Below are 23,944 nucleotides of genomic sequence, written 5' to 3'. Positions count from 1 at the left end.
TGAGCTTTTATTTTGGAAACTGCTGGTCACCTGATAACCCGGAAGTCCGTAGTTTGACAGTCACCGTCCAAAACATTTTTTTCTTCTACTCCTGTGGTTCACAGTGGAGCAGCAGGATAGCAGGATTTATTACATTAAGGTTATATGACGTGTTGGCTAACTAATGTAGCCGTGACAGCAGTAAGTGAGGTAGTTATTTTAGAGATTTTTCGTTGAATTTTGTTTCCAACTTTCCTCGCTAACAGTTAAAAGTTTTCCTGTTGCTAATCTTAGTTTACCTTGACCTGCCGGCTGGATCGGCTTTTATGACACAGGAACAATTTATGTGAAGTTTTGTCTACATAAGCAAGTCATCTGCCGCCCGCGCACATGCCTCGTTTGGAAAAGACAAATCTCCGAGGCAGGGACAGGTAAGAACCTTTTCCGCACTCACTCTTTGGGTTTTAAGGTGGTGCTGGGGGATGAGGAGTGAAGGTCATTCAAAATATCTTGTAATTTCCACTCTTTCTCTGTCTGTTCACACAAATCAGGCCACAGTTAGACTGGAGGTTTGTGCAGAGGTTCTGCAGCATCCAGAAGGTCTTGTTCCCATCATGGACCAGTCAGAGTGTCCTGATGTTTGGGACGCTGCTGGGCGTTACTCTGGCAGGTAACAGCTGGAGGAGTGTAATAGAACAAAAAGAGGAGGAAACTGTAAAATGACTGTGGTCTAACTTTGAGGAACTTCTGATAGCATCAGAAAGCTTGCATTGACTGCAGTCAAATGAGCCCTGACCACAGGAGGCTTTGTCTCTTTCTTGATGACCTTTAGCTAATCATTTTGCTCTTTTATGAGTCACTGTTTGAACTGACTCCTTCCTCATGATACAATGTGCTAACACGTGTTTTTCTGTCATCAGAGCAGCTGATCATTTACCAGGTGGGAGTCCTCCCCAGCCACTTCTACAATGTGCTGGCAGACAAAAATTACTCAGGCTTCAGGAGTCTGGTGGGCACTGCCATGGTGCTCATTTTATTCAACTCCACAGTAAGTTAAAGTAGCAGAGGAACGACAGAAGTCAACATACAGTACCATTTATCCTGCAAAGCAAATAAGATTAACACCCTACAGACGCGCTGTCTCACGCGTGTCCAGTATGTCTGTTTATGCTTTCTTGGCCGAGTCGCCCCTGAAAAAAATGTATTTTTAATTTTAATGAGACACATACTTGTTCAAATTAAAGCTATAGTAGAAACCCATCTCATATTGATTGGTATAGGTGTAGTCATTTAAATCATTTATATGATAATCTAATTGCTGTTCATACATTTGGAAATAATGTTAATTTTCTGCATCTTTCTTTTACTACTGTATATTTTACTAATATGTGTATTTATGGTAGTTTTGTATTTATAGTGTATTGTTATTTTAGCCTGACAAGGGCTGGAAATTAACAATAGGTGTAAACTCTGTGTGCAGCATATCAGTTTCACGCACTGTATCAGAAGTATGTCAAACTGCATTTTCCCTTTTAAACGCTTAAATAAAATACGTAGATTTAAGGATTTAAGGAAACAGAAATAGCTGCTTTTAGCTGCTCCCCTATTCGCAAGGGGTCACCGCAGTGGTAGCTCTGTGTTTGATTTGGCGCCGTTTTTATGCCGGATGCACTTCCTGAAGCAAGCCTAAAGGGATTTGTTTCTCCTCTTGGGATCGAATTAATTAACGCGAGTCATGCAGGTTTGGTTTGTGAAATATACAGTTTTTATAAGATTAACACTAAGTCTCTGCAACTGCATATACTTTATTTATCAGAACCTGTTTAGTAGTGTACATTATCTGTTACATTCAGATGCGCATTTCAAATACCTAAGTCAAAAGTTTGATAAATAGTTTCTTATGTTTTACTGCATGGCATCACACCTTTGGATTGATGCTGTAACAGTAGCAACTTTATAAGGTCAGGACAACCTGACATGACCATTTTATAGCCGCATGCATTTGGTCTTGATTGTGTTTGCTTGGATTTTGAACCTAAGAAACTAACTTTAGTCAGCTTATTTAAGCATGTTGCTTTTTAAAGGAACTTCTGTGGCAGGTCTTTCCTGATCTATAACATCTTTATTTAAGTTATTGTCACTTATTGTTACTTTTCCTCTCTCCCCTTCTTTGTTGTTCCCCTCCCATGCAGTTGAAAAGTATTGACCAGTACATTTGCAATCAGATGTATGTCAGCTGGAGGAAGACGCTAACAGAGAGCCTCCATTTGGCCTACTTCCAGGGAAGAGTCTACTACACGCTCAACGTGCTCAGAGAGGACATAGACAACCCGTAAGCATGAATGCATTTCCTGGTTGGTGTATTGTTATGCATGAAAATGTTTTGCTGTCGTTGTCTAATTGCGTTGTTGTGGGCAGAGACCAGCGGATCAGTCAGGATGCAGAGAGGTTGTGTAAGCAGATGAGCAGCATGGCGAGTCGCCTGATCATCTCACCGTTCACCCTGACTTACTACACCTACCACTGCTTTCACAGGTGAGCACGTTGTGCTGTATGATCAACCCCATCACACACTGTGGTAGAGATCATTCAGCTATGTTGGGGTGCCACAGTTTTACAGCCACGTTTCTGAATATCTGTCCTTTAGAGAGGTCCAGAGTACATAAAACAAGGGATGGAATTAGAAAGTTAGAAGAATAAATACCTGTTATATGTCATTTAAAGCATTACATGTGCTCTACAAAAGGTCTGCTGCAACTTTGACCTTATTAAAATTCAGGCTAAATTGGGGCTTTTTGTTAAGCCCTAAGCCCTGTTTGACATTTCCAGCTGGAAAAAAAGAACAACCTCAAATTTAGTAACAGGCTGCAAAACAGTGAGGGCAAAAGAACAACCTCTACTATGGATGGGAAGCATATTCTGACATACAATAAAGCTTCTTGTCCTTATCATCAGACTGCAGTAAGATTTGGAAAAAATCTAGTGAAAAATGACCGTTTGCTTCCACTTTATCAAAAACTGTCAGTTAGAGAGAAGATAACAGCCTTGTAAAAATAACAGACCCCTTTAACCCTTTCTAAAAAATCCTGGGCTCAACAAATTCTACATCAGCCGTAGTTGTAGTAATACCAGGTGGTCTTTGTTGTATTCGTGCCATAGGTGGTGACCTTTGAAAATGGCGCTGGTTGCATTTATATAACATGTACAGCCTGGACTCGATATGCTGGCCTCCAGAGAGGAAAAAGGTTAAATGTGAGCTGTAAAAGCAGCAAAATGACTCTTTGAATATCACTGTGTGCACTTTAAGTGTTGTGTTGTTTCCATGTATTTTGATGTAACGGGCTCCTAAAGTTGCTTTGCTTTGCAGCACTGGCTGGATTGGTCCTGTGAGTATCTTTGGTTACTTTGTAATCGGGACTATTGCCAATAAAATCCTCATGGGGCCGATTGTGTCAACTCTCTTTGAGCAAGAGAAGCTGGAGGGAGACTTCAGGTAGGTTCAGCCTTTATAAGTTTGTAAATTTGTGCTAACAGCAGATTGATTTAACCTCTAACAGAGTCTTTGGGTATTCTGCCAGCTTTGTTTGAAACAAATCCTTCCTGTATTTGTTGTCAAAGACACTTGGGTTCTGTTAAAAGGAAATATCTGTAGGCTTTGGCGCAATGCCTTCTGTGTAACACAGGATATGCACCAGTTTGCTTTTTTAAAAGAAGAATCTATCACAAGCTGAAACAGCCTCCCTTTGTGTTCAGAGAGGAACAGATCAACTGGTTTCTGTTAAAGTGAATCTTTTATGGTTTTCTTTATTTCCTGTCATGTATATACTGTCACAACAGCATGCAATGATTATATTAAACATGGAGAAATCCTCAAATAATGAGTTCAGGGTACACATGATCTCTGTAAGCCACCAGCTCAGGTTTCACACTGCTCTAAACCGTCAGATTCAGATCTTTATGAAATCAGTGAGAGAAGACAACAGAAGCCTCCTGAGGGGTATACTATGAAGTGAGATTGGTGGATTATTGAGGGAAACTGATCTGTGTGCTTTTCTATTGTAAAAGTGATGCTATTTGTTATATTTTCATATTCTTTATAGTTCTGTATCATCTGCTCCTCCATCTCTGATTGGAGTAGGTTGTGCTCTGTAGGTCTATTTTGTGCAGAAGGAAGCATTACGTGACATTTGAAACGTGCGGCTGTTCGTACAGTGGATGAACTGAGAGGCTGTTCATCCACATTGCTTTGAACTCTGAATCATGCAAATATACTGTTGTGGGTAGTCTAGTAAGGATCTGGAAATGAGCAAGATGTATCTCTTTTAAATTGCAATTGATGCACATTTTTATCACAAATGGTTTTTTTCATGTCTAGATTCAAGCACATGCAAATCCGTGTCAATGCAGAGTCTGCAGCTTTTTACAGGTGAGACACAACCACAACATTACTGATCCTGCAAAGGTGGCTGTTATTGTTGCCAGACAGTTTGAGTGTATCTTCCTGTATTGATAAGATGTATTGATAGAGCTTATTCAGAAATCGAATGAAACCAGAGAACAAAATGAAAAAAAAAATCCGCCTGTCTCTACTTGCAGAGCTGGTAAAGTGGAGCTCATGAGGACAGACCGCAGACTGCAGGCTCTGTTGTATACTCAAAAGAGGCTCATAAACAAAGAGCTCTGGCTTTATAGTGAGAAAGTTCTATACCTTACTGTTATCATGTTTATATAACACTACTTTGTACACTCAACCTCTAAGCCTGTAATGTCTCCTTTCACAGTTGGAGTGAACACATTTGACTACCTTGGAGGATTCCTGAGCTACATTATAATCGCCATTCCCATTTTTAGTGGTGTTTACGATAGTCTCACTCCTGGTGAACTTAGTGCTCTCATCAGCAAGGTAGACATGTTTTATGTCTTTTCTTATTTAAATTCCTCTTTTTATTTATGTCAGAATAGAACTTAAAACAGAGCTATATAAACGATTAAAAAAAGGAACTGTGTACGTCCTGGTTAGGCAGCAGTTTGAGCCATTTGTATTATGTTGCATGATAACCTAATACCTCAATAAATGTAAAAGTACCAGCCACCTTATTAGGTACACCTTTCTGGTACTGGGTTAGACACCCTTTTTTCTTCAGTGCTGCCTTCATTTTTTCAACAAGTTTCAGCACGATTCAACAAGGTGTTGGAAAAGTTGGGAGTTCGCCTTGTAATCGGAAGGTTGCTGGTTCGAACCCCAGCTTGGACAGTCTCGGTCGTTGTGTCCTTGAGCAAGACACTTCACCCGTTGCCTACTGGTGGTGGTCAGAGGGCCCGGTGGCGCCAGTGTCCGGCAGCTTCGCCTCTGTCAGTGCGCCCCAGGGTGGCTGTGGCTACAATGTAGCTTGCCATCACCAGTGTGTGAATGGGTGGGTGACTGGATGTGTAAAGTGCTTTGGGGTCCTTAGGGACTGGTAAAGCGCTATACAAATACAGGCCATTTACCATTTACAAGGTTTCATGTTCAAGAAACCAGATTGAGAGGATTTGTTCTTTGTGACGTGGTGAATTATCTCGCTGGAACAAGTTTCATTGGAAGATGGGCAAACTGTGATCATATAGGGATGGAGATGGTGGACTGTGGGGCTTAAATGATGCTTAGTTGGTACTAAGGGACCCAAAGAGGAAGGGCCCTCCTCTGACCTCTGACATCAACAATGCATTTTCACCCAGAGAGCTGCTGCTCATGGGATATTTTCTCTCTGTTTTTTTTTTTTTTTTTTTTTTTTTAAATCATTCTCTGTAAAGCCTAGAGATGTTTGTGTGAGGATAATCTCAGCAGAGGCAACAGATTGTAAAATCCTCACACAAACCAGTCTGCTACCTAGAACCATCCCATGTTCAAATTCACCTCCACCTTCTTCCTCATTCTGATGCTTAGCTAAAACTTCAGCAAGATGTTTTGACCATGTCTGCACATCTAAAAGCATTGCCATGTGATTGACTATTTATAATAAGCTGCTGAACAAGTGTACCCAATGAAGTGGCTACTTCAATATGTGGGAGCCAGATAGTTCTGAGTATCTGTGCATATTTTTAACCGGATGACATCAGTACTAAATTAGAAGATAAAATCCAAAACTGCTGTCTTGCATGAGTGCACACTGTTCTAATGCTTTCCTTATAGTGGGGCTGAAAGAGGAAATCCATCATGTTTGTTAGTAGAGTAGTTTACCCACTAGGTGGCACCAAAATCCTTTTTATCCCCTCAAAAACGTAAACGCCATCTCTTGCACTGCACACATTTGACTTCCGAATGTTTTGTTGTGCATGCAGACCTTTTGAAAAAACAAACAAACCTTGTCTCTTATTGACTCTCTGCTTCTTATTCCCTCTCCTTGTTCACATTCAGAACGCCTTTGTGTGCATCTACTTGATAAATGGTTTCACGCAGTTAATAGACCTGTCAACTACTCTGTCAGATGTGGCTGGATACACCCACAGGTATCAGGCTGCATACTTAAATTCACCTCTTTGAGGACAAATGATGACAGCAGGATTTGTGTATACCGTCCACCTTTCCATAACCGTGTGTGTGTGTGTGTGTGTGTGTGTGTGTGTGTGTGTGTGTGTGTGTGTGTGTGTGTGTGTGTGTGTGTGTGTGTGTGTGTGTTGTGGTCAGGATCGGGGAGCTGAGGGAGGTGATGGATGACATCCTACGCAAGCAGTGCGACTATGACCCAGCGTCAGGAGAAAGCTACGACTTTGACAGGTTTGTGTGGGCACATTATTCTCTGCTGCGTTAAAAAAAGAAGCACAGTGTGATGATTTAAGAAGCAGGCTGCATGTGAGGAGTATTTATTAGATTACATTAAACATACAGAAATGGAAACGGGAAAAGAAGATGGTAAAAATTCATGTTTATACCAAAACCTCTGAGCCTCAACTACATCACACATCACCACCTCTCCACACAGTGACTTCAACATCCACGCAGGCCCAGTGGACACGGCCTTCATCGTGGACCATCTTTCATACAAATCCCCTTTCTCCGATGAGCTGCTGGTGGAGGACCTGAGTCTGAAAATCAGCCAGGGAACTCATCTGTTGGTGGTGGGGAACACGGGCACCGGCAAGACTTCACTGCTGCGGGTCCTCAACCGTCTCTGGGAAGCACACAGCGGTGAGAGCAGAAGAACTGGGACTGTTTGGCTTAATTTGATCTTTTTTTATTATTGTATTAACTCTTTAGCAAATCAGGAGAAGCGAAGACGGCACAAAAAAGGGCAATAATAACAATGCATAACATGGGGGGGACTAAGAATGATGGGAAAAATACATAAATAACAAAGAAACTGAGTCTGAGTTATTTAAAGAGATTTGTATATGGCAAGTATGAACATGAAAAACAGATCATAGTTTTACACAGATGTTGTCATGTATTGTTGAGAACTCATCAGTACTGCACTTCACTGACTTGAGGAACAATAGCAACAACAAAGGTTCCATTACTTTAAATTTTATGTTTTTAAAAAGCCACGATATGGGGGTAAATAAATTTACTAGCTTGTTTTTGTTTATTTATTTATTTCGTTTGATTGGGAGAGATATGTGAAGGTAGTGTAAAGCCATCAAATAGAAACTGTAAAGCACAAATACATTCATTCAGCTGTCTGTCCTTCATTTTTCCTCAGGCTTTGTCCAGATGACCACGTGCTTTGGGCCCAGAGGAACGCTCTTCCTGCCACAGAAACCCTACCTGACCGATGGCACTCTGCGTGAGCAGGTCTCTTCTTATTGTGCTGTTTTTCTACAAATTTTGTCTTTTATATAAAGCGCTGATATGTTTATATCTAAAAAAAAAAAAAAAAAAAAAAAAAAAGAAGGAAAAAAAAAAAAAACTTTTGGTAATTTACTGAAACACTTGTTTCCAACAGGTGATCTACCCACTGAAGGATATTTACCCTGCATCAGGTATTGTATTAAATGTGATCAACAGCTAATTAGCCAGAGGAAAGCTACTCTATTAGTTAATCTGTGTGTGTGGTGTATTTTGTTGGGACAGAGGCAAGCTCATCACTGTGTTACATCTGCCTTTCTTTTAAAACAACACCTTTAAGTGTGTCAAAACTGGGGAGAACGGTTGCTGCAGTTTTGAATGTGGAAGGACTCATTGTCCCTGTGCCACTTAGTGCCTCAGCTGCTCAGCGGTTTGGACCTTTCCTTTGTTGTAATCTTTGCTACAAATGCTGTCAGTGGCAGGCAGGCCAGTACTGCACTCAGTTCCTTTTGCTTCAGCTTTGTCTTGCTGAAATCATCAAGATTCAAGATTCAAGAGCTTTATTGTCAGTACAGTAGTATACACAGTATACAGTGTACCGAAATGCTGTTTCACCCTAAACCCCCCATGGTCCATTTATAAATATATAAAGGATATATCTCCAAGAGATATAAAACTAGGAATTACAAATAAATGACATGCTAGGTTTTGATAAAATTAGGGCTAAAAAGGTACTAATTACTAACTATACAATACTATAATGGTAACTATACAATATTAACTGTACGATAAACAAAGACAGGACAGAGACAATACAAAGTGGAATGTGCAGTAGGTATTGAATACCAGTTTCAAGTTATCGTTAGGATATTATTGACGAGACATGACAAAGACGTGCAAAATGTGCAAATATAATATAATTTAGATGTGTGCTCAGAACTATGTGACTGAGTGTTCAAATAAGCATATTGTTCCCAGGTCCAGTTTGTAGTGGATTTGTGGAAGTTTTTGTTTTTGAGTCTTTTGATGAGTATTGTAAGGTGTTTGTAGAGGTGTATGTTTATATCAGTCCTTTTATGGTAGTGAGTTGAGGGCTCTGACTGCTTGGGGGAAGAAGCTCTTGCAGTGTCTGGTCGTTACGGTTTTAATGCTGCGAAACCGTCTGCCAGATGGAAGGAGGGAGAACAGTGCATGTGAGGGGTGGAAAGTGTCCTTCACTATGCTGTTCGCACGTCGGATAATGGGTCTGTCATAGAGTTGGGAGATGGATGTGAGAAGGCCTCCAATGATCCTCTCTGCTGTCCTCACTATCTGCTGCAGAGACTTCTTTTCAGTTAGGGTGCAGTTCCCATCAATGCGTTCCCTGCAGTTCTTTTTTTTGACTGATTACACAGGATAGTTTGTCTGTGCTCTCTGACAACAGTTTCCATGTTTCTGAGCACATGAATTTCCACTACACTTTAATTCTACAAGTTCTTAAGTTGTTAAGAAGAAAGCTCAGCCTCTCTAAAGAGCCCTCTTTAAGTACCTCAGGATCTTCTATTGTAAATTAACCTCTTTAGCAATGAGCTGTTCGACCAAATCCAGAATCAACATATTTTTATTTTTTACAAATATATTGTGTGTACGTGTGCGCACGCGTATTTATTTTACTGAGGATCGTTGGTACTAAATGGCAGTGCTGTAGAGAATTCAAGAAAAACCAGAATTACATGTCATGTTTTCAGGGTCGGTGGATGATGACAGAATTATACAATTCTTGGAACTAGCCGGAGTGGTGAGATAAATTCTTCTTTCATCTCCAATGCATGTTATTTCATGAAATTACTTTTCATTTTCACTCATGCTAAATAAAACCTTGATGTGTGTGCAGTCCAGTCTGCTGAAACGGACGGGCGGGCTGGATGAGAAAGTGGATTGGAACTGGTAAGAAACAATTAAAGAAGTAAAACTGTGTAATACTTCCTCAAGCTTGTTTTTGTTCTCTGCAGGTATGATGTTCTGTCTCCAGGTGAAATGCAGCGTCTCTCCTTTGCACGACTCTTCTACCTGCAGCCCAAATATGCAAGTATGCTCCTCTGGATACTCACTAGAGCATCTCATAAGAAAACATGCATGCACTGATGAAGTTTTTAGTCGTGCTGAGTGTGTGGTTCAGGTGAGCTGAGGCTGTTTGCTGTGTTTACTAGACTGATGTGTTCTAGTCTGCAACTTTCTGGTGTTTGAACTTTAGTTTTAGATGAAGCCACTAGTGCTTTGACCGAGGAGGCGGAAGCACAGCTGTACCGAACTTGCAAACAGCTGGGCATGACTTTGGTCAGTCTGGGACATCGCAGCAGCCTGGAGAAGGTAGGCCAAACATCCCGACTCCAGTTAGGATAACTGGTGGAAATTACAGCCTGCACACTCAAAACTTTTGCTGTTCTTGGATACATCTTTTGCTTTAGTCACTGTTGTTGAGCCAAATCCCAGTAAATGGGTTGCTTTGTATGACTCTTCCACATCTCCAAAAAGAGTAAAGTTGATCAGCAATACATTCTTGTGGCTTAGTTTCACCTGCCTTCTCTTACCTTGTTCTCAGATCTGTCCAACTGTTACTACATTATGTGAAACTTTGTTTTTCCAGTACCATGATGTCCAGCTGAAGCTGTGTGGAGAAGGCCGATGGGAGTTAACAAAGTTAAAAGGAGCTAGCGGAAACCTCAGTCTCAGAGATGAAGCAATGTGACTGCGGCCATCTATTTGAAATGCTTTAACCAGTGTCTATGTTTACACAGTGTCTTTAGAAGAATGTGAAAATTCTTCCTAGAACCAAATCAATCAAACTAATCCACTATTAACTTTTGATTTTTAGTGTGTGGACTAAAAAAAGAAAACTGGAATTTCACCCAATCACTTCTTGGTTCTGTTGCTTTTGTGTACGCCATCTGTTATCCCCAAAAATGGCAGCTTCTAGACTGACCTGGTCTTCAGTGGAGACGGTGCTTTTAATCTAAATATTTTTAAGAAAAAGATAATAATCAAACACATGCTGAAGAGATAAGGTATATAGATGTGGGGTGTACTGTAAGGCTGTGATTACATTGTATTAAATTATATACTATTGACTCAACATCGTCTATCAGTGTGGGGAATAAGGAACATAAAGGGTCCTCGCCGTGTCACTCGCTAACATTCCAGTGCTCTCAGACAGCACACTTTGTTCTGTTAACAGAGGTACTTTAATAGTTTGAAGAAGGCTTGTGTGTCACACCACTCAAAAAGTTCTGGTTCCACATAAAGTTCACATTTTAAGATAAAAACAAAAACAACTCTGTAAATCTTTAATGCATTTATGTGACTTTACAGTAGCTTAGTGTACAACATGTCCAATGGGAAAACGGTTATTACTGTGTAATAAACAGACTTTCACACAATATTCTTTTTAATTCCTTCTAAGAAATATGTCGGTATATGTCTGCTCACATGAAAATTGGTATATTTGATGAAGGCAAACAAAATTATACCTTCATACTATGATCCCAGCTTGAAGTACATCAACATTTTGTGCTTTTTAATTCGCATTATTTCTTCTAGCCATCACATGCCATCTCCTACCTGATATATGAAATTTGAAACAATAGAAAATTAGTTTTGACCCAAAGAATCACTGATAGAAAAATCATCCTATCAAAATGTAGGCTAAAAAGAGACCTCTCATATGTAGTAAATTCTTTCAGCCAGACTCTAATCCCATATGGTGATACGGCCCTTTAAAGTTTACCTAAAGTGCACATTTTGAGTTTCTCTGTAGCGAATTATCACCAAGCAATGCTTTTTTTCCCGTTATTGTGTCATAGACAATAATTTGGTGCAATTTTTTTCTCTGACTCAATACCACCTCTTTTGACATTGAAGCTCAAGGTTAGAAAATTGTGCTGAACAAAAACAAGATTTTGGATTTAGAGTTTGAATTTTTGTGTAAAATTAACTCGTTTGCAGTTTTTAAATTGTCAAATTTGACATTGACATTTGTTTTTCCAACCCTGAAAATTCCATGTTTCCCTTTCTTAAAGGGGATAGAACTTGTAAAATCGTCCAAAAATTGAAATTTCATCTGGCTTCATTAAATAACATTATTTTGTAAAAAGTTCTGGGAGGTTAGGTGGGAACTTTTTAAAGGTTTTGTGGGTCTGGTTTATCTGGAGAGTGTAGACAGATTTTAAAAAAGCCTATCGGAATGATCTGGCTATTAAAAATACGTGTTCATACAAAGGCACAGGTCTGGTTCATGAAAATGGAGTGCAACATGCAAGCTTGCCATGTGCACTCTTCTCTCCTTCAGAAAACACCTTATGGTCGATTTTTACTCAGGAGTTTCTCGTGACCTTGAATGATCTCCTGAACTGCTGCAGGATCATCCAGAGTACTGAGGTCGCCCAAACCCTCCAAGTCGCTCTCCACAACTTTACGCAGCACCCGTCGCATTATCTTACCCGAGCGGGTTTTTGGCAGACGCTTGGCAAACTGTGACAAACACCAACACAATGCGAAGTTATTAAATAAAGTCAGTCATGACTGCCAGCATTTTCAAGTCAGCACTACAAAATTACCTGGATGAAATCTGGAGAAGCGTACTTGGCGATCTTTTCAGATACCATGCCGTTTAGCTGCCTCGACAAGTCTGCCTCTTGTACATCGATGCCTTTTTTAAGCACCACAAAGGCGTAGACACCTGACGATGCAAAAATCACACATTTATCTGCTACATTTAGCAAAACACATTGCTGACTGATTTACACTGAAAGGAACTGTGCTGAGTTTCTTACCTTGTCCTTTGATGCTGTGTGTATACCCTACGACAGCAGATTCAGCCACTGCAGGACACTGATTCTGTTTACAGAAGTCATAAACAGGATAAATTCAGCATCTTCATACTTTGTGGTTCTTCTAGAAAGGCATTAAACTATTGATTTAAAACAAAAAAATTAAACAACCATATAGTGCATCTGATACATCAGCCAATATGTTTTTTCTTTCAGATACAGTAAACTTGAACAGATTTATAACATTTGTAATATGTAGTAATTTATTTACTCATTTTGGCTCCGCCCACCTCTACTCGAATCGGCTGTTTATTGCATTTTGGGGCTTTCCAACTGAGAAGTTGAAGATTGCCCTCTGGTGGACACAGTGTGCAATGTCAACAACATGTTTGAAGGGCGTCTTCTTTTGTTTTCTTTTTCTGACCGTTATAAATGCCAATATTTATAGATGGGCAAATAGTTAATATTGATCTATAATATCAGCGAAGTGATGAGCTGATAATTGAGCTCTACAGCGCATTACTATTTAGGCTGTGGGCTGTAGCCGGACCATGCTCCCATCAGCAGTGATGCTCCTCAACATAAAAGTCAGGTCAGTTTTACAGAGAAACTGAAGATTGCTCTGGGGCTCCCAGAGAAAGATGCATTGTGAGCTTAATAAGGACTCAACTTTAAAGATGACGTGTTTTTTGCTTTTTAAGCTCAGAGCTGTGAACCTTGTTTAATCAGGTATCTTTGAGCTTTTGAAATGCAAGAAATGCAAGACATTCAAGTTAAGCCTTACCACTACGTCCTCTATCTCTGCTGTCCCTATCCTGTGACCGCTCACGTTAATGACATCATCAAGGCGGCCAGTGATCTGGTAGTACCCCTCCTCAGACCGATAGGCACCGTCACCAGTAAAGAAGTAACCTATATTATGTGCACCAGTACAGAAGGATTTAGAGACTGTACATTTCTCTTTATGTGAAAACAGACATTAAGAAAACAGAGGCGGTCTGTTCCTGAACTCGTAAAACTGTACCAGGATAAGGCTGGAAGTATGTGTCAATAAATCTCTGGTGGTCGTTATGAATGGTTCTGGCCATACCAGGCCAAGGTTGAGCCATACACAGGGCTCCGGATGTGTTGTTGGAAGTCAGCACTTCGCCCTGAAGAAATCCAAAAACAATGCTAAATGTTAACCAGAAAACAGTGTTACAAAACTTCTAAAACATTCCTAGGACACACAGAAACGCTACATTAAACCTCGTTTAGCTCACTGGATGATTTTTTTTTGCTATGTTTTGGTTATGAGAAGCAGAAAAAAAAAAGACTGGCTCAGGGACATCACTCCAACTGTCAGCACAATCTGTGCTTTGCAAATGCTAAAGCAACCTCAATCAGCACAAAACAGAGCGACAGATTTTTAATAGGGAGTTTGGCATGCACACACTTGGCCTGATCGTGGGAGTGGGAGGAGTATCAAAAGTGACACAGCTGGTGGCTATTTTATAATCCTAATCTGACCCCATCTCCCAGGTCGTTCCCAGCCATCCAACATTTGCAGGAACAGCACACACACACACACACACACACACCTCAGTGTCCATAAGCACCGGGTTAATGCCAAAAAAGGGTCGCATAGCCATTCCTGGGACAATCTCTGCGTCTGGGTCTGATGGCCTTGGTGCGATGCAGATGCCACCCGTCTCTGAGAACAGAGCAGAGCGAGTAAAGTGTAAATATATTTCAACATTTTTCCTTCATATTACTCTGCCCTGTCCCTCACACTCAGCCCAAAGCCAACTGGTTAGTGTATATAAAAATCTTTAATAAGCTTTCCAGACAGACACATTTAGTAAATTTAATAGTACAAAGGAATAAATTACATCCCACTGTTAGCTATGGCAATTATTATTAGTTTTATTATAAATTTTATTTGAAACTTGGTAGAGATGTTCCCCAAAGATCCGCACTTGGCCCAGCGATGTGTTCAGTATACATCGTATTTCTCTGCTTAGCCACATTGATTTAAACAGTTTTTGCCAATTTAATGTTGCTCAGAGGATTTTGTTTTGTTTATTAAGCCACTTAACACTGATCTATGAATCATTCAAGCATAAAAGGTACCTAACTCAAGGGAGGAACCAGTGTTGTGTCTACACACAACAGACAAAGAACCAATTTTAGGCACTTTTTAGTAGCAGCATACCAAAGTTAACACACTTTGACACACACAAAACAGCATTTTTTAAACTCCCAAAGAGTTATTAGCTGAAAACCTGATATTTATTGCCATGACGTGAATTATGTTCTTTAAAAAAATTGAGGAAATTCAAAAGGAAGACCTGACATAGCACCTGGATTTTAAAAAATGGTCTAAGTGGAAGGTTGAATGTCAAGAGGTCCTTCTTGAGGAAGGGAAACCTCAACATTATTGAAGGCGTGTGGGATCATCTTAACAGACAGCAGAAAAAAGGCAGCCGACATCTAAAGAAAAACTTTGAATGTCATCCAAGAAGAAAGTTTGACGAAGAGAGTTCAGGCTGTGAACTGAAGAACTGAAGAATAAAGGCGGTCTTATCACTTGTACGAACTCTGTTTTTGCCTAATATACTACATTCCCATACATGTTGTCATAGTTCAATAAATCGCAGTTTGGGAATCTACTGTAAGCCCTTCTCATAGCTACAGATGTAGATTGTGGAATTACAGCCATACTAAGTAAATTAAATGCTATTAGGTCTGCGTGGACATCAGGGACCTCTGGTAATCCTCCTGGTGGTGTTGGTAGCAACAGAGGGGACTTTCTACAAAATAGGACACAACAGATGATTCGACAATAGCATTAGCCACTGGCATCCTGTTTACATCAGCTGTAACTGTGAGAGTTGTTGCTTCACAGTCCCAAGAAACAATGTGATTAACAAAAACAGTCCAGGTCGAGCACACAGGCAGTTAAGTATAAAAACCGGAGACAGCAAGCCCGGCTTCCAGTTTGAATTTTGCTGACTTTGGACACAACTAGGTTATCTCTTTTTCCAGTGATTAGATGGCATCATGTGTCTGAAAGTTTAAATACACTAAGCTATTTTTCCCCTTCATTTGCGCTGATTGAAGCTACTTTTCAACCTCCCATCATCCTCTGTCCTCTCACCTCTCCAGTCCTGGATCATCCTACATGGAGGCTGTACGCCAGCAACGGCTTAAAATCCATTTTCCTCTCTAAACAGGCTACTTGCTTCCAGATCAACCAAATGGCATTTATGAATAATGCCACTTAGCCCTAATTGAAAACACTGGACCATGAAAATAACATAACAACATAATCCTTTTTACAGAAGTAGGGTATTTAGGTCATATCTGTGTCTGTAATTCTCAAGCTCATGATGCTCTAATGTTTAATTATCGTCAATTAATTATGGACTTTTGCCATTTGTCTGGTAATTAACCCTGCTCTGCACCATTAGGTCATTATGCAATCTAATGAAGAGATAACTGACATTATTAGCAAAATCAGCTGATTTCTAACATGATGTTATTATGTCCCATCCAATGCTACACTTGTGCAGCATTTTGGAGTCTTTCGGTCATCAAACGCTGAAGGACACGTTTATTTTGCAAGTTCTTCTTTCCAGTGGAAACTTCTGCATAAATTCTGCAGTCACAACATGTGCATCCTGCTGTTGAAACAAGCTAACTGCCACAACTGACCAACAAAAAGGAAGGGGGTAGACGTTTCTGCTACCTTCTGATAATCCTATGTAAAAGAAAATAAAGATAAAAAAGCAATAGTGTGAAAGAGTAGAAAAGAAAACTTAAGAGCACATTTTGGTTTGGAGCTTTAATAGGTTAAAATAAAATATAATAAATAGGATGAAGCAGCAGTGCCTGCCTGATAAACTGGTTCTGGCTACATCCTAGCTTCCCGTTTGTTTGTTTGTCTGTTTTTTGTATATTTGTCACACTTACATCTTTTAGATCAAACAATTTAATATTAGACAAAGTTACCTTGAGGGTAAATACAAAAAATGAGGTTAATCACAGTTAATTCATGATTTAACAAGCCGGGTGCAATTGCTTTTCAACACAGGGTCAGATAGCTTTAGATAGCTTTGTTCCTTTAATAGATTAAGTTGGGCAGGGATAGCTCAGTAGGTAGAGTGGTTGCCCCATGATCAGAAGGTCGGGGGTTCGACTCCACTGAACGGCTACCCTGAGTACCCCTGAGCAAGGTACCGTCCCTACACACTGCTCCCCGGGCGCTGCATTGGTGGCTGCCCACTGCTTCACTGGGTGAATGGGTTAAACGCAGAGGAGTAATTTCCCTACGGGGACTAACACATACACATTATTATTATTAAGTCATCATTTATAAACGGCATTTTGTATTTATGATGGTTTTATTTGTATAATATTACAATTTGTCTAATTATTTGAAGCACTTAATTGTGTCAAATAGGTTAAAAAAAAATCAGGAAGGGGGCAAATACTTTTTCCACAGCACTGCAAGTGGGTTTTAACTGTGTGTAAACAAACAAGAAGGATGTACAAAAGCCAGTACAAAAGCAGCACTTTTGTTCTGATATCCGCCAGAATTACAGAACTGAGCGTAGGCGGGCTGGTGAGACTTCTGTGTGGGAAAGATTTATCTCAGCATTCCAAGTAAGGCCACAAGGCAGACAAGTTAGCGTGTTTGTTGACGTGAGCAGAATAAATTGGTGAAACTGAGACTCGTCACGTTTATCCTAACATTTTGTGAAAGTCCAACCTGTTTTTACGTTTGGATACTCAGTGCTGGAGTCACATGATTTTGGTTTGGCACCACAGACTAGTACACAGGAGAAGTGCATCCTCTTCAGATCTAAATGTCCTTATCCCCGCTTTGGTGGTGGATGACTTGAGTGTTAAAGCCATTGAATTTTCTTCTTTTTTTTCTTTTTTAAAAAAAAATCTCATTCCTTTGGTTTCCTGAACCGCTTCTGAAATAATCTTTAAGTCTGAGAAGAAAACACGTGGTTTGATTTTTAACTCCTAAGAGAAGAGAAATGTCTCTCTCCCTCTCTCTGTCTCACACACACACATTACATAACACTGTTATTGCTACAGGGACTCAGGCAGCTTCTCTCCCCTTTAAGATGGACTGTTTTAGTGTCTGCAGACGTGGCTGCGTTTGAGGAGGAGTTCGTGACCTTACAGTAAGTTCCCATTGTGGAAGGATTAGGAATGAGGAATGTTCTAAGACTCGCCATGAAGCATGAAAATTCAACGTGAGCACAAAAAAGGAATTATTACAGATCAGCTAGAGAATACAGGGCAATATAAGGAGAGTAGGACAGACTATAGACTCACACCCTATATAACATTTATAGACCATGCTTGGTTAGGTGATGACTGACTTTTTCCAGCACTAATGAACCTGACAGCAGCAATATAGCACTACAAACACATAAAGGAAAGTGAAGGGCGTACAAATTATTTGAGATGAAATAAAAATTGATCTAAACCTCAAACTCTACACATCTGTATCTCATTGTTCTATACATTTGAGAAGTATGATCAACGGCTCTTTACAGGCTGGGATTCTCGCCGTTTCTCTCAAACATGCTGTAATCACATCGCTACGCAAGAAACAATAACTTCAATCCACTGATTGTTAATAATTACCAGTTATTAACTGCAAATAACTTAGGACACCAGGGTCCAGCTGACTCACTGGTATTTTAACCAGCCTTAGTCTCTTTGGTTGTTTTATGCAGACAGCTGCATAAAAAAAAAAAAAATACAGAACTTTGTAACTTTACTCTTTCCAATAATTTAATATTTAAATTTCTGAAGTATCCAGCTGAGTTTGTGCAACTGTTAAATGTAGTGTAGTGTTGTAAAATGTGGTGAATAAACCTGTCACTTCTGTGTGTTCAGTTACCGGTCTGCCACCAGGTGTCCACCACAGGACAGCGTCCGTCCCCGACCACTCTGTGGTACCACTCCCATGCTTCGGTGTTGATCGGCTCGCCCACTGCAGACAGACAAGAATAGCTTAAATCATACGGTACTGTGCAAAAGTATTCAGCCACCTGTCATTTCTTTACAATTTGCTTCCACAGAGACAGACTTTCTTTGGGAGCAGAGTGGTTCAGTCCAGCTCTTGAGTCATTCGGCAAACTTTAGCCTTTTCTCCGTGTTTCCCCTCGTCTTGACTTACTTAAGGAGGACACACTACACACCATGCTAAGATTTGGCAAGTTATTGGCTAATAGCTCTTTATGAGTAATCTTGTTGGCGCAAAAACAGTATTGTATGCTTGTGTGTTATAGTTGGCATTTTAGATTTGAACAAAGAAATTGGGACAAAAGATTTTTTTGTGACAGGCTGCTAGTAACAAAGTGCCTAAATATACAATTTAAAATTGGCTCTTTCTAAGTTGTCTGTTATGTTTAGACTCAACACTGGTTCATCCAATGAGTTTTGTGCCATTTTATAGTTAAATGAGTCATAGGGCAGTGTTAAATGACTTAGGAAACAAACAACCAAAAAAGAAAATTTTCTCGAAAAATTGTCAGGTACAAGGCCCGGACAGAAAATAAGTGAAAAAGCAGCCAGTATCCAAAGAAAAACTTTAAAAGACCTTCAGAAATCTTGAACTATTGCTCAAGAAAAAAAAATGCTGGAAAGTCTCTTTCAACACAAAGAAATTAGAGATGGCTTAAAACTTTTTACACAGCAACTCTCTGTCTATAACCGCCTCATGACTTCATGTCTATTGCTACACAAATGAGAACCAGGTGAAAAAATACTTATTCTTTCTAAGCGTCCTGTTTCACATACCAGACCCGAGGGTTTTGAGGGTGGAGCGGTCGTACTTGTTCACCCACTGATCTCCATACTTGAGCAGCAGGCGGATTGCTGTGGGGGCCCCATAAAACTGGTTGATCTTGAGTCTCTCAACCATGTCCCAGTATCTTCCTGTGAACAAGACAAAATGTTGATTTATTTTTTTAAACTTTTGGGTTTAGGATAAAGCAGTAGCCTAAAAACCGAACCCTTAAACTGTTTTTTATATTTATTTTAAAAACCTATCACTTGAAGAAGCTTTGCCTTTTTCCGTGCCAATAACGGCTCAAACAATGGAAAACTTTGCAGATTGTCATCTACATGTTGTAGCTGTTTACTGTCACCAGGGGGCAGTGTCACAAACAGTCTGCACGCTACTCTTGTTTGTGTTTTTATCAGTCCTTCAGCAAGCCATAACCAACAAAGAGCCGAGTGTTAAACCAATCACTTTTCATGCTGCTTCTCCCACCATGTGAGACAATCGGCTATCACTTCCTGTTCTGGCTTACTTTTCAGCCAATCAGCATGCAACCTGCATACGGTGTCAACCATGGGAAGCTACACACTGCTGGTTTTTCATATGACTGCATATCAATAATCCTTCACTCTGCACAGTCATAAAGCTATGCAAAGAAACGCAAACACGGTATCATAAATCCCTCACACGGCAGTTTGCTGCACCATCTTGTGGTGCAATCTGGAATTACACAAAGGTACACCCCAGCACTAGTTCAACTTCAGCTGATCTCTCTTTAAAACAATACATAGCATGAAATAGGAGCACTTGTTTCTTCACATAAGTTCATTTCGTCAGGTTTTAAACTATCATTAAACACAAAAATTTACAATAATGTCTTTCCATCAAAGAAACATTTTACTTTTTATTTTGTGATAGTGTATTTGGACACCTCAAATCATAATTTCCATTTTGTTGTAATCATGTTCATACCTGGGTCTGGGTAAATAGGAGTGCTCTCAAACAGCACAGTGGTTGCCCCGTTGGCCAGCGGCCCATAGACCACATAACTGTGTCCCGTTATCCAGCCAATATCCGCCACACAGCCAAAAACATCACCATCGTGGTAGCTGAAGACATACTGGTGATGACAGGGAATAATTAGAGGACTAGACGAGACAAAAACATAAAAATACTTTGAATATTCACTATCACGTGGCTCAATATTATACTAATATTTGACCCTTCTGAACACAGCAAAAATCTTGAACTGTCCCATCATACAAAAAACATTTCAGAGAACCTCCTCATTTAATGTGCTGCAAACCAGGCTGAGATTTCCTCTTACACATAGTCACACGGAATTAGACGTCACATTTTTGCCATTTATGGCCTTTGTTGGGAAATGGGAGCTAAACACTGTGTTTGCCGATAACGAAAACAGTGATTGTTTACCCTGTGTGTGAGCGCAGCATACAGAAGGTATCCAGCCTGCGTATGGACAAGACCTTTGGGCTTCCCTGTGCTGCCAGATGTGTAAAGGAGGAACAGGACGTCCTCGCTGTTCATGACAGCTGGCTCACACACAACATCTTCCTTTAGCATCTCCTGTACGATGCAGTGAATAAACACAGTTACAACACCATTTATATTTTTAAGGCCAGATCACAAGAAGACACAACAACCCGTGTTTAGATTTTGTATCTGTCACTGTGCCAGGAGGTCAGAAGAGCCTGTGCACAGTTGTTATATCTGACAGTCACTAGTCAATCTCCTGATTAGTTTAGCAGAGGCTAGCTAAGAAAACTGGTTTCAAGAGCTAACATAGACACACATATTTCAGCTGTTCAGCCAGAGTCACTTTAGGTCCTTGTTCGTCATGAAACATGAGTGTGAGATTTCTTAATTTCTCATTTCTAATGTTTTGTTTGCTCATTGCAAACAAAACATATCACATGCACTTGTGATCTAATTGCAAAAAATGAAGAGGAAACACATGCAATATAAGATGCAAAATGCGCATGCTAGTATTGATTGTTTTAGTTACTGATCAGATTTAAAAGAAACTCACATGAGTAACTGTGATTTTTCTTCTTTCGGTTATTTGTTCAAAAATACCCAATTTACCCTCTACAGCTTATATTTGGATTTTAAGGATTTGATTGGCTTTCTGCTTCCTCACCTCCTCCATGGCAATGTCCCTGGCCGTCATGGTAACCGGATTGTCTGTTCTCATTGCAACAAAAACCTGCTTTACTGTCGGACAGCTCTGCACCGCTGTGTCCACGGTTTTCTTCAGCTCTGTGACCTTACCACCCCTGACCCCCTGGTTCACCGTGATGACTGTGCTGGACTGAGCTGCAAGAAGTTGAAAAAAAAAAAAAGAATAAATAACACAAAGAAACAAACAGTTTAAAATCGCCTGTCTGATGTTTTGGAGTATCCAAAAAGCTCTGATGTTTGGGGTATAGGCATGGCCCCTTTGCAGGTGTTCTGGGTTGTTTTACACTGAGACGTTGGTAGTTAATTAATAAGTTCCTTATGGCTGCCTTAAACTATGATTGCACTTTGCAACCTGTTTCCCTTCACTGTGGGGCCTCTTGATTTAAGGACTAGGTTTCTTCGAATAATTCCTCAGTCAGATTTCTTGGAACTGGGGGAGCTGTTTCAATGCCATGGACTGTTTGCCATGCTCCTTGAGACAAAGGGAGTTTTTGTAGAGTGGTGAGCTGCATTTTGAATGCTCAGTTGGTAGGCGGCTGTTATGTGGGGAGTCTATGGACTACAGTGTTTAAGTGGGCAGCATGGGTAACAGTATGGATGCTAGGACCCAAAGTCTCACAGCTAACCACTGCACTCGGTATGCAGTATGATCAGTATTGATCACTTCACTCAGTGTCTTTAACTTTGTGACTTATTTGATGTAATATTATAAATGCAAACATCCTGCCCTGCCCCCTAAAGACATAAGTTACATATTGATTCCTAGTTTTTAGAGCCGTTTAATAAGACAGTTGCAAAATCATGGATGAAGAACCAAAACTAAATCACAAAAATGATTAAGTATAAAACATCGGGGACCTTGCTGAGGGGAACTACAGATTGGGTCGATGAGTAGTGCCCACTGGCACAGCACATGATGTCATTTGCTCCGCTGTGATATTAAAATGTTGACAGGTGCAGCTCTAAGGCAGCTTTAGGAGCTCAATAATAACATCTCACCATCCCTGATTCGCTCTGCCAGGGCATCCGCGCTGAAGCCCGCAAACACCACGTTGTGGGCCGCACCAATGCGGGCACAGGCCAACATGGACGCCACGGCCAGCGGGCAGGTAGGCATGTAGATGGTGACGCAGTCCCCCCTCTTCACACCATGCCGCCTTAACAGGTTGCCCAGTCGACAGGTCATCTCCAGCAACTCTCTGCAAACACATGCTCATGAACTTCAGGAACCAGAACCATCAGTGCAACACCAACTCCAAACTACTTACCTGTACGTGTACTTCATCTCTGACCCCCTTTCATCTCTCTCCCAGATCAGAGCCACCCTCTCAGGACAGGTGTGCACATGGCGCTCCAAGCAGTTCACTGCAAGAGTCCGGAAGGAAGCACGCAGAGAGATGACAGAGGTCTCCTTGTGTACTAATCAGCACAGTGCCATGAGGATACTGTATGTGCAGATATATGACACACAGTAGTACCTGGCCTTGCTTCTCAACATAAAGGGAGCACAGAAAACTTTGTGCGATGGCACACATGCTTATTGTATTCTACTTAAAAGTGGACGCAATCTCACCGGACACATTCAGCTTTCCTCCCTCGAACCACTTGATCTTGCCTCGGCTTAGGTCACAGTCCTGCACGGTGTGGAAAGGAGTGCTCCAGCAGAGCCTGTGGCGCGCCACAGAGGCCCAGAAGCTCTCACTGTTGGAGACGGACAACTCCCGCAGCGCCGCGCGGCCCGACACCCCCTCTAAGCCCGCAGCCTCCGGCATGAACGCCGCGACGTTGCACCGACTTCGACCCGAAACATGGAGATAAGAAGCAAGAATCCGACGAGCGAAAGAAGAAGCGACGTACTTGGAAGTGCAACCGTACGGTAGCCACATATTGTCAGTGAAAGTGCTCTGTGCTTGCTGAACGATGTTCCCGTCACGTATGAGGTCGTTGAGATATCCTGGAAATCACACAGATTAAATTTCGAGAGGTGAAAACTTGGAAACTCCGAAGAGTTCAAAGAGGAAGGGCTTGAGGAGTGATGCGTTAAAGGGCGGTTACAAACTAGTGAGCCGACACTTGTGAACATATCAAGAAAATAAACCCACCCCCACAGATTCGCAAGTTGTTTTTCACCGTGAAGTTGGGTAATGTTGAAATCAACCCCATTAAAGTCTTTCCAAACATTGCTCACCTCTGGGTACAAACTGTTTCTCAAATCCACCACTTTCAACAATAAGACTCACTGTTTACGTTGCATGCTGGACCATCATAACCACGTATTTTTGTTTACATCTACAAATCTTTATTATTTCACATTTAAACGCTTTAAACAACTTCGCTGAGCTTCTGTTTCCGGATATTAACGAACAGTACAGTTTAACTTTGGCTTTGATGTCTTCACCA

General features: G+C 40.7%; 2 protein-coding genes across 4 annotated transcripts; one reads left to right on the top strand and one right to left on the bottom strand.

Moving 5' to 3' along the window:
* Positions 1-43: 43 nt before the first annotated feature.
* On the top strand, positions 44-11,160 carry abcd4 (ATP-binding cassette, sub-family D (ALD), member 4). Of its 3 annotated transcripts, XM_084953225.1 has the most exons (20): positions 44-189; positions 315-410; positions 531-649; positions 900-1,027; positions 2,172-2,311; positions 2,398-2,514; positions 3,347-3,472; positions 4,355-4,405; positions 4,576-4,670; positions 4,761-4,882; positions 6,377-6,468; positions 6,647-6,736; positions 6,942-7,147; positions 7,659-7,750; positions 7,902-7,938; positions 9,472-9,521; positions 9,618-9,670; positions 9,736-9,812; positions 9,978-10,093; positions 10,371-11,160. In XM_084953225.1, the coding sequence occupies exons 2-20, from the start codon at positions 370-372 to the stop codon at positions 10,470-10,472; spliced, it is 1,854 nt and encodes a 617-aa protein (XP_084809351.1). In that variant the 5' UTR covers positions 44-189; positions 315-369; the 3' UTR covers positions 10,473-11,160. The 3 variants fall into 3 exon arrangements, with proteins under 3 accessions (XP_084809351.1, XP_084809350.1, XP_084809352.1); XM_084953224.1 differs by having other exon boundaries at positions 44-410; XM_084953226.1 differs by lacking the exon at positions 10,371-11,160 and having other exon boundaries at positions 44-410; positions 9,736-9,808; positions 9,978-10,071.
* Positions 11,054-23,596, bottom strand: LOC146371698 (acetyl-coenzyme A synthetase 2-like, mitochondrial). Its single transcript, XM_084953223.1, has 14 exons — positions 23,118-23,596; positions 22,813-22,909; positions 22,544-22,743; positions 21,504-21,679; positions 20,777-20,929; positions 20,315-20,462; positions 19,360-19,497; positions 18,458-18,550; positions 14,130-14,242; positions 13,574-13,700; positions 13,334-13,461; positions 12,553-12,616; positions 12,337-12,458; positions 11,054-12,250 (listed from the first exon to the last, which is right to left on the bottom strand). Exons 1-14 carry the CDS (start codon positions 23,428-23,430, stop codon positions 12,077-12,079), a joined length of 2,046 nt encoding a protein of 681 aa, XP_084809349.1. The 5' UTR covers positions 23,431-23,596; the 3' UTR covers positions 11,054-12,076.
* Positions 23,597-23,944: the final 348 nt, after the last annotated feature.

This window comes from Perissodus microlepis, chromosome 15 (genome assembly GCF_051167445.1).
Source record: "Perissodus microlepis isolate ML-2025 ecotype Zambia chromosome 15, ASM5116744v1, whole genome shotgun sequence".
In the NCBI taxonomy this organism is placed as follows: domain Eukaryota; kingdom Metazoa; phylum Chordata; class Actinopteri; order Cichliformes; family Cichlidae; genus Perissodus; species Perissodus microlepis.
This window is presented reverse-complemented; position numbering and strand designations above follow the sequence as displayed.

Excerpts from the sequence above, each read along its gene's own strand:
- abcd4 (XM_084953225.1), top strand. The coding sequence starts at position 370 with ATGCCTCGTTTGGAAAAGACAAATCTCCGAGGCAGGGACAG. Across the intron at positions 3,473-4,354 it reads AAGCTGGAGGGAGACTTCAG|ATTCAAGCACATGCAAATCC; the intron begins GTAGGTTCAGCC and ends TTTCATGTCTAG. Across the intron at positions 7,148-7,658 it reads TCTCTGGGAAGCACACAGCG|GCTTTGTCCAGATGACCACG; the intron begins GTGAGAGCAGAA and ends ATTTTTCCTCAG.
- LOC146371698 (XM_084953223.1), bottom strand. The coding sequence starts at position 23,430 with ATGTGGCTACCGTACGGTTGCACTTCCAAGTACGTCGCTTCTTCTTTC. Across the intron at positions 21,680-22,543 it reads GGCAGAGCGAATCAGGGATG|CTCAGTCCAGCACAGTCATC; the intron begins GTGAGATGTTAT and ends AACTTCTTGCAG. Across the intron at positions 19,498-20,314 it reads TCCTATTTACCCAGACCCAG|GAAGATACTGGGACATGGTT; the intron begins GTATGAACATGA and ends TCTTGTTCACAG.